At 41.5% G+C, this 9532-nt stretch overlaps 2 protein-coding genes across 2 annotated transcripts; one reads left to right on the top strand and one right to left on the bottom strand.

Moving 5' to 3' along the window:
* Positions 1 to 366: 366 nt before the first annotated feature.
* LOC121542488 (fructose-2,6-bisphosphatase TIGAR B) lies at positions 367 to 5808 on the top strand. The gene is made up of 6 exons (XM_041851882.2): positions 367 to 457; positions 919 to 956; positions 2861 to 2982; positions 3568 to 3645; positions 3795 to 3905; positions 4133 to 5808. The coding sequence occupies exons 1-6, from the start codon at positions 426 to 428 to the stop codon at positions 4571 to 4573; spliced, it is 822 nt and encodes a 273-aa protein (XP_041707816.1). The 5' UTR covers positions 367 to 425; the 3' UTR covers positions 4574 to 5808.
* A 1091-nt stretch (positions 5809 to 6899) lies between these two features.
* LOC121542487 (fibroblast growth factor 23-like) lies at positions 6900 to 9232 on the bottom strand. Its single transcript, XM_041851881.2, has 3 exons — positions 8980 to 9232; positions 8771 to 8874; positions 6900 to 8466 (listed from the first exon to the last, which is right to left on the bottom strand). The coding sequence occupies exons 1-3, from the start codon at positions 9212 to 9214 to the stop codon at positions 8020 to 8022; spliced, it is 786 nt and encodes a 261-aa protein (XP_041707815.1). The 5' UTR covers positions 9215 to 9232; the 3' UTR covers positions 6900 to 8019.
* Positions 9233 to 9532: the final 300 nt, after the last annotated feature.

The following is a 9532-nucleotide window of genomic DNA, read 5'->3' as shown; positions in this document are numbered from 1 at the left end:
CTTCTCACTAACAATTACAGTACTGAATCATCAGGGGTGACATACTAGTAATGAGTAACTACTATATAGCACCCCCCTCTACTAGAGACATTTAGGCTAAACTGATTGCTTTGTTAATGCTTTGCCTATAATCTCTGGTATTACAGACAAAAGGCATTTTGAGTTCATGAAATTATTATTCTAGACAATGTTCTAAGAATTGTTACATTGTTCAAAGAATTGTGTTTGATCGGGGAACAATCTTAATAAGAGTAACATTTGTATTTGTAGTTAACTAGAAATTGTATTATTCATTTCTCACCTTCTGCAATGCCATTGGTCTGTTAGAGTAGACCTCGTCATAACGTCATGTCCACGTGTCACAGAACTAGGAAGAACCTGTAAACATTGTCTGCTTAGCCAGAACATCTTTGTCTTAGCCTAAAATGCTTATATTTAGCTTGACAGTTGTTAGACAGTAAGTAAATACCACCACGTTTCTGTTTTGTATGCTGTTTAGATGCTGTATGTATAATATATTTCATAAAATGTGCGTAGGCTGCTGCATACGTGACAACTCGATTGAACCACTTCAAGCAAAGCTATCCGTTGCCGACAATATTGGCTAGCAAGCGTGTTGCCTATTCAAATGTATCATCCAACATTATTATTCTGTGCCAAAGCGGTTGCCTGTCTAAGTCCATAGGTTTCTTATTCTGTCACTATTTCGAACGAGTCTCACCCTGAGTGTCCTCTACATAGACCGCATATAAAGCCTCTCTCCCGTGCAGCCTCGTTGAAAGACATGCAAGTGATCAAAGCTAGGCTACTAAGTTAACGTTTAAGCTATTTGTGCACCTCTAGAATTTCTCTGATGTGTTTCCTCAGAAAAATGCTGCGCATGTACCTTTCAAAATGATTCTCTTCTCACTTTCACAGTGGGGAGACACAATACAACAAGGACAAGTTGCTACAAGGTATGTTGAAAAGCCTCTGTCATTTTGTAAACATTCCAACCTTGACCAGTAATGACCTTCACTCGGACATCCTGTGTGATTTAAAACCAAAGGCTGTAAGAACTAGCTATAAACCTTTCCTTGTTGCTCATGTACAGTGGGGGAAAAAAAGTATTTAGTCAGCCACCAATTGTGCAAGTTCCCCCACTTAAAAAGATGAGAGAGGCCTGTAATTTTCATCATAGGTACACGTCAACTATGACAGACAAAAATGAGAATTTTTTTTCCAGAAAATCACATTGTAGGATTTTTAATGAATTTATTTGCAAATTATGGTGGAAAATAAGTATTTGGTCAATAACAAAAGTTTCTCAATACTTTGTTATATACCCTTTGTTGGCAATGACACAGGTCAAACATTTTCTGTAAGTCTTCACAAGGTTTTCACACACTGTTGCTGGTATTTTGGCCCATTCCTCCATGCAGATCTCCTCTAGAGCAGTGATGTTTTGGGGCTGTCGCTGGGCAACACGGACTTTCAACTCCCCTCCAAAGATTTTCTATGGGGTTGAGATCTGGAGACTGGCTAGGCCACTCCAGGACCTTGAAATGCTTCTTACGAAGCCACTCCTTCGTTGCCCGGGCGGTGTGTTTGGGATCATTGTCATGCTGAAAGACCCAGCCATGTTTCATCTTCAATGCCCTTGCTGATGGAAGGAGGTTTTCACTCAAAATCTCACGATACATGGCCCCATTCATTCTTTCCTTTACACGGATCAGTCGTCCTGGTCCCTTTGCAGAAAAACAGCCCCAAAGCATGATGTTTCCACCCTCATGCTTCACAGTAGGTATGGTGTTCTTTGGATGCAACTCAGCATTCTTTGTCCTCCAAACACGACGAGTTGAGTTTTTACCAAAAAGTTCTATTTTGGTTTCATCTGACCATATGACATTCTCCCCAATCCTCTTCTGGATCATCCAAATGCACTCTAGCAAACTTCAGACGGGCCTGGACATGTACTGGCTTAAGCAGGGGGACACGTCTAGCACTGCAGGATTTGAGTCCCTGGCGGCGTAGTGTGTTACTGATGGTAGGCTTTGTTACTTTGGTCCCAGCTCTCTGCAGGTCCTTCACTAGGTCCCCCCGTGTGGTTCTGGGAATTTTGCTCACCGTTCTTGTGATCATTTTGACCCCACGGGGTGAGATCTTGCGTGGAGCCCCAGATCGAGGGAGATTATCAGTGGTCTTGTATGTCTTCCATTTCCTAATAATTGCTCCCACAGTTGATTTCTTCAAACCAAGCTGCTTACCTATTGCAGATTCAGTCTTCCCAGCCTGGTGCAGGTCTACAATTTTGTTTCTGGTGTCCTTTGACAGCTCTTTGGTCTTGGCCATAGTGGAGTTTGGAGTGTGACTGTTTGAGGTTGTGGACAGGTGTCTTTTATACTGATAACAAGTTCAAACAGGTGCCATTAATACAGGTAACGAGTGGAGGACAGAGGAGCCTCTTAAAGAAGAAGTTACAGGTCTGTGAGAGCCAGAAATCTTGCTTGTTTGTAGGTGACCAAATACTTATTTTCCACCATAATTTGCAAATAAATTCATTAAAAATCCTACAATGTGATTTTCTGGATTTTTTTCCCTCAATGTGTCTGTCATAGTTGAAGTGTACCTATGATGAAAATTACAGGCCTCTCTCATCTTTTTAAGTGGGAGAACTTGCACAATTGGTGGCTGACTAAATACTTTTTTTCCCCACTGTATCAGCTGGTAGAGTCAAAGTGATTGATTGATACTCATCTGTTTCCATGTTCACTTGAAGGGGAGTGATGTTAAAAGAAAGGTCACTTACACAAACACTGACTCTAATCCCTTATCCAACTGGTTTACTAAGTGTGTATACCTGCTGGTCTTGTGCTGTCAGGTCAGGGGGTGGACACTCCCCTGTCAGAGCCGGGGCTCCAGCAGGCAGAGGCTGCAGGACTGTACCTCAGAGAGCTCAGGTTCTCCAACGTGTTTGTCAGTAACCTACAGCGCGCCAGACAGGTGAGTTCTCCTGAGATGTCAATGGTGCTCCACGTGATGTCAATTTAGGTCACGGTTAGCTGACCACTAATCTCATCCACCCATCCGGCTCTATGTAGCAATTGAGCCTAGGAACAAGGTTAGATGACCACCAGAAAGATTAACAATGCACAGCAGATGTAGAATGTAACCTCTATTTAGTTTAGATTCCCAGTGTGTGACTTAGAATTGTGGGCACCGGCTGTACTGTCATTGCCTATATTTTTGCACAAAATGGCAGAAGATGTTGGGAACTGATGTAAAAGTAAAATTATTCCCTACAACAACACCTTTTCAGTGGGAAACACTCAGATAAGACATTAAAATCACTTCAATAATTCCTGGGACAAAACTTCTCAATTGTATATGTTACTGTGACGGAGGGAAGAGAGCAGAGGATATATTCAACAACAGATATAGACTACAGGATATGAGAAATGTCAGTGGGTAGAACTAGAAGTACAGTAACGAAGGCAATGTTAGTATCTCGTAATGGCCTAGTAGCTGATTTGGGTGCAGAGATTAAGACAATGCTGTTATTGTTCACACATCCTTATCCTTTGTCAGACTGCAGAAATCATTATGAGGAACAATGTTCACTCCTCGGGCGTTGAAGTGGTCTTTGACCCCTTACTCAGAGAGAGGGTAAGTCTTTCATATGCCTCCTATTTCCTATTGCATGTGTGTAGTATACAATTGATCTAACCCAGTCTACCTCAACGGGGACCTTAGAGTTTGACATTCAAATATAATGCATAAGAAATTATCATCAAAGTGGTTCATCAATCATACAGGGTTTTGGGATCGCAGAAGGACGGCCCAAGGAGGATCTGAAGAACATGGCTAACGCAGCCGGCCAGTCGTGTCGAGACTATACTCCTCCTGGAGGGGAGACCTTGGAACAGGTTAGTCTGTGATCTGAACATTTTATCAGCTTTCCCTTTGGTCCTGCTGTTGGCCTGCTGCTGACAGCTCAGAGCTGGATTCCATGGCCAACAGTGCCATGCAGTGGTTCAACTCGGAACTTCCGGGCAGAAGCTCAACACATAATTAATAGATTTCTTTCTTTTAGGGAGATAAGTATTATTTTACTCCTTGAATAATTTAAACGTGTGTCTGTGTCTCCCTCCAGGTAAGACTGCGATGCAAGAAGTTTCTAAAGGCCCTTTACCAGCGCATGGTTGACGACCACGGCTGCTCAGGACAGAGTTCTGCTGCTATAGGGACAGAGGGCGGGGCCGGGGCCGGTGCAGTCGAGTCTGGCACAGATGGGCCCCTGGCTGGTCTGCCTGACGACGGGATGGAGGGTGTCCCTGTCCATGCCCTGGTGGTGAGCCACGGGGCCTACATCCGCGTGGCCGTGAGACATTTTGTGGAGGACCTGCAGTGCTCTCTGCCTCAGGGCCTGAAGATGTCCAAGGTGTTGTCAGCCTGCCCCAACACAGGCATCAGCCGCTTTGTCCTCACCGTGTCTCCCAGTGAGTCTGGCCTGGCGCTCTCTGCTGTCCGCTGTGTTTTCACCAACAGGAAGGACCACCTGACCTCGCGTAACATATGTTACATCACACATTAAAGATAGACAAGGCAACACAAAAGGTTTAGTCACTACTCTGTTCTGTTTAAATAGTATTTACTGTAGCTTACAAACCACTAAAAGTAAAGAATATCTGGGACAGGGACCTGTCTACTGTTGATGATGAGTTGGGGGAGATTTGAGTAGGGTCATCGAAGAACCCTAATCACCAATTGATTCATTGTTCATTTTGTACACAGGGTAAATACATTTAGCATTTTTGCACAGTTTATATCATCGCCTGTTTTAAAGCTTTTTAAGTAACCTCCACATTGTGTGACCTATGTAACCATAGTGACCTAGGCTATTTTATGCATATGTATTGGAAGTGCTCCACAGTGGAGAGATTTTGGAGACCGGTATCTTCTACCCTATCTGATGTTCTTGTTGGAGTCACTATACCTGTCCTTAATGATGACTCATCACGCACACTGTCACTCCAACAATGATGTATAATGCTGACAGGGTTAACAACAGCAGAACAGATGCTGGCACTGCGATGGCAATTACACAAAAAAATGTACTACCTCAGTTGTTCTTTTGATTGTTTGATTCTGTATTTATTTTGCTAGAGATCGGGGTGGGTTGTTTGAGAGGTCGGATGGTGCAGCTTGAATCAGTCTGAAGTTGGATCCATGTCCCTGTTGTAATATCATGTATTTATTTTACATAATTTCTTGCTCCGTTGTCATTGAGGTTTGTCTGTTTTCCCGGTCTATTGAAAAATTTAATCAGAAATTGATCACAAGAAAGGAATGACTACTGTTACCTGACCACAGACAATTACACTGAGTAGTAGAGGACAGAACGTATTATGGGAATACAGGGTAAATGATTTGCTCTTTAGCTCTCAATGGACCCTTTTTACAGTAGATCATTGCTCAGTACAAATTCTGCAAAACTATTTGCAGGATGTATGTATGTCCTGTGTCAGTGGATTTCCCAGTCTTCCTATAATTATCCATGGAATGTTCTAGAAAAACTAAACTCTTCCTGTGTCATAGTCCAATGAAATGAGGACTTGTTTGGAATGTTTTAGTGTGGATAATGTAATGGTTTGTTTCCACTACTAAGTCGATCACGTTGAAGATTTAGTTGTATTGTTTTTGTCATATTATACCAAAGGCAGAAAAGTGTGAGGGATGTCAGTATCTTTTAAAGCGTTTACAATTCAACATATGGAGTTATCTCTTATTGTTGTCCATGTCCATTACAAGATAATAAATTATACGCTATCAAAAGGTGGTGTCTTTTCTGGGAGAATGGTGTGCTATGTATGAATTCAACAGCAAGAGTGCAAGCAACCAGTCGCTGCTACATAGTTACAATTATATCAGACACTTGTATCATAACTGTTGAACCATAGTTCACCATATACTCAGACATGGCCGTCCCACTGGAATACTATTTTTACAAGATGGCTAAGAGCGGGGGATACTAATGTTTACAAACTAGCTAAAGGTTACACATTTACAGTTTTTTTTCTGTATTGTTACACATTGTCATTTTCATATGCAAGCAGTATACAGTATTACAGTATTGTTTGGTATTTTTGTATTGATTAATCACAATCAAAAAAAGGCTTCAATATTGGTGTTTAACATGTTCAATGCCCATGTATCTCAAGTGTCCATAAATGGTCACAAGCTTCCTCTGATCTTGCACGAATTTAATCGTCACTAAAGGTTGCATAAGAGGCAATAGAGTGTGCAAGTCTTGTAGTTTCTTTATGCAGAGCAGGATTTGAACCCGTCCACGTTTGCAGGTTGGGAAATATCAGGTTTAATCACCTGAGGGGCCACTTCAGAGTTAGACTTTCTCATGTTTAAAACCTGATAGAAATCACTTTGTTTCAGTGCTCAGGCCGAGAGTGACAGGTCAAAGAACTGGGACAATTGACAATTATGCTGCAGCTACTGACCTGTGTCTAGATTGTTCCAGAGACAACCATGAGTAATGTTCCAAAGGCACCAGTGGCAGCATAAACATCTGTACTAAATCTGATCCTTCAACATGAATGTGTGGATTTACTTAAATCTTATTCAACTCTTCCTTTGAAGGAATATTGCAATATTTGAATAAACTGCCTTAAAAATATTGATAAATATCTACAGTATCATATCAATCTAAAAAATGTGCCTTCACCCATGACCACCGCTGAGATTTTTAAGGCTCCTCTCAGACGTGACAGCCAGGTCAATGTGGTTTAAGTGAAACAGGACAAAGGTTAGTGGTCACCGTAATGTGTTCCTTTGACTAAAATACCTCCAACATGTTACTTAGTGAGAGTGAAACAAAAATAGAATGTGGAAATGTTTATTTTTAGACAATGATGGTTTGGCAGAAACTCAGATATGCCCATTTTCTCCATAATGAGATGCGGAAACGTGAGACACGCAACCTTAATGACTGGAAGCTCGAAGTGAATGAGTCAATGGTCAACCTGCTTACTCACTTAATGTGACACATAGAGCTTCCTCACACATTTAGTCTGTACTTATATGCTTGAATCATATTTAGAATTCTAGGATGAAGTGGCTGTGAGTATACAGTTCTTCATCCTGAAGTTCTAAAATATTGATCTAAAATAGAATAAAATAGAAATAAATTAATTGGAAAAAGTCATATTTTCTTCATCAACATAACAAATTTTTTCAAGATAAATGTCACCAGCCCTCACACACATAGCCTACTCATAACTTACAGGTTTTCAGAATTCCTCTTTAACAGTTAAGCATCTATATAAATAGGCTACTATAAATAACAATAAATGAATGGATTTAAATAAATAAATACTTGCTTCTTGGAATTGGCTTTATTTCATGCGTTTGGTGGCCAGCATCTATTACCTGTCGTTTCTATTTGTTCTGATACCCTGTATAGTGAACCATTCATTTGAAATTAAATGTTTCACTTGAAGAAAATGCATTATAACATGCAGGCCTACTGGCATATTCAACATTGTAGTAGGCCTAATTTTAGATGGAATGTGTTTAAGTTTCATATCAATAGTATTGTCCTGCAGGCTTCTTGCATTGTAGAACATTTAATAAAGTGACTTCAGCTCATCTCCCTTTTTTCTTCAAAAAATATGCAACATTATTTCGGGTTTCAGCATGATTCTCATAATAATCCTCCCCGTAAACAGAGCGCAATCAAATACAGAATATCCTACAATTAAAAAGCACGGAAACCAATACTTACTCACTGCACTATAGTGAAGAATGACCTAAATAAAATGTTCCAATGTGGTCCTTTTTTTGGCTACAATTTCATCTTATAACTACATATAAATTACTAATATGCCCTAATAAGGGTGTCACGGTCCGACCTTCTGGTTAAAACATTCAGGGTTGTTTCCAGACCAGCTGGAAAAGACCCAACGTGAACATATATATAGCTTACATTGATAAACCCAGGTGTACAACTGCGAGTGTCCTGTCCTCTTATCCCATCATTCCATTCATGATACGGGGGCTGGGAGGGGGGTTTAGGGAATGCACGTTCCACGGGTCGTCGGAGAGAGACTGAGGGGTCTCCCGGGAGATGTTGCGGCCCTCGAGGAGTTCAGTCTCCTGGTCCATCTCCAAGATGTCATCCAGCTCCGGCATAGCCCGGGAGTCCTCATCCTCCTCCGTTTGACCCAGCATGTTGTACGGATCAGAAGGGTCAACCACCCGGTTTCTCTTCTCCCGGTGCAAGAGGCGCTCCAGGGGCACAGTGTTCTTCTCCGACAGGAAGAGGGAGGTTTGTGGTAGATTCTGACCCACCGTGTACACTTGCTTTATCCCTTCCAAGTTGAGCAGAATACCCGTTCTGCAAGAGTAGTACACGTTGCGGTGGTTTTCCAATAGCTTGTGGTTAAAAAGACAGTCTTCCTTGTGGCAAACAGTCTGTAAACAGATACATGTATTAATTTACTCAAACTGACCATTTAGAAACGTACATCAATTAACTTAATTGTCAAAGTGTTACTGAAGTACTAAACACAAGAACACTTCGACCAATGTAAAAAATTGATATTATATCGGCTGTGTGTTTGGATAAAAGTGGTCTGAAATCCGTGCGTAAAAGCGCATTTTTGTTGGGCATATGACAGAAAGAGCTCAAATGAGGAAACTTCTCTCACGAGTATTATTCAAAATGTGAAAACATGTATTTTAATCCAATGAGTAATAAAAATTAGCATTTACTTACAGAGCTGAAAGGGTTTCCCAGGGCATCCATGCACAGGTAGCGGTTACTTTTGACTCCAAGTATCGCCACGCGATCTCTTGTTTCCGCCTTCAATAAAATCACACCTGTTGACGAAATGAATTGTGTTAGCCTATAGAAGCAGATTAAAGCCAAATAATTAACACCAAATTTCAATTAAAACAAACGCCAAAAACGTAATAAGAACTTACTGTATGAGCTTCGAAGTGTGGTTTTGCGCAAGTGGCCATTTAAACTGATCTCAAGGTAGAAATTGTTCACGTCTGAAGACGTCTGCAGGTGTACGTATCTTCTCGGATTCCCCCAGTTGGATCCCAGGAGAGGTGATGGGTTTGGAAGAGCGTCTACTAGTCGAAATCCCTGAAGAACAGCCAGTAAGAGCACAAGGACGGCGTCCCTCATCCTAGATTTCTTGGTTATTTCCATCTTTTCCCCAAAGAACACCGAAAATGTATCCAGAGATTTCGGATGTAGCTGTGAGTTATGCAGCAAGCTGTTTGCAAACTTCAGCTGATCTGATGGTCCAAAGTTTGAGAACGGCTCTATTTAAAGGGACCGAAGTGCCACTCCTGCTCACATCCTTTAGCCTACGCAGCGCTCGCCCCCAACGCAGATGTGGGTCTTTCTCTCGGCGGAAGGAAGCGGGTGCATCTCCACCTGACTGTTTGTCTAAAGGTATTGGTCACCAAATAACGTAGTAGTCTCATTGAGCAATGTCTGTACAAAAGTGACGTTTTTTTTTTT

Source organism: Coregonus clupeaformis, unplaced genomic scaffold, assembly GCF_020615455.1.
Source record: "Coregonus clupeaformis isolate EN_2021a unplaced genomic scaffold, ASM2061545v1 scaf1144, whole genome shotgun sequence".
Lineage (NCBI taxonomy): Eukaryota > Metazoa > Chordata > Actinopteri > Salmoniformes > Salmonidae > Coregonus > Coregonus clupeaformis.
The sequence above is the reverse complement of the archived record's forward strand: the minus strand, read 5'-3'. Positions and strand labels throughout refer to the sequence as shown.

Coding starts and splice junctions, on each gene's coding strand:
- LOC121542488 (XM_041851882.2), top strand. CDS start 426: ATGCTTATATTTAGCTTGACAGTTGTTAGACA. Junction 957..2,860: donor CAAGGACAAGTTGCTACAAG/GTATGTTGAAAA, acceptor TTGTGCTGTCAG/GTCAGGGGGTGGACACTCCC. Junction 2,983..3,567: donor ACCTACAGCGCGCCAGACAG/GTGAGTTCTCCT, acceptor ATCCTTTGTCAG/ACTGCAGAAATCATTATGAG.
- LOC121542487 (XM_041851881.2), bottom strand. CDS start 9,214: ATGGAAATAACCAAGAAATCTAGGATGAGGGACGCCGTCCTTGTGCTC. Junction 8,875..8,979: donor CACACTTCGAAGCTCATACA/GTAAGTTCTTAT, acceptor TTTCGTCAACAG/GTGTGATTTTATTGAAGGCG. Junction 8,467..8,770: donor TGGGAAACCCTTTCAGCTCT/GTAAGTAAATGC, acceptor ATCTGTTTACAG/ACTGTTTGCCACAAGGAAGA.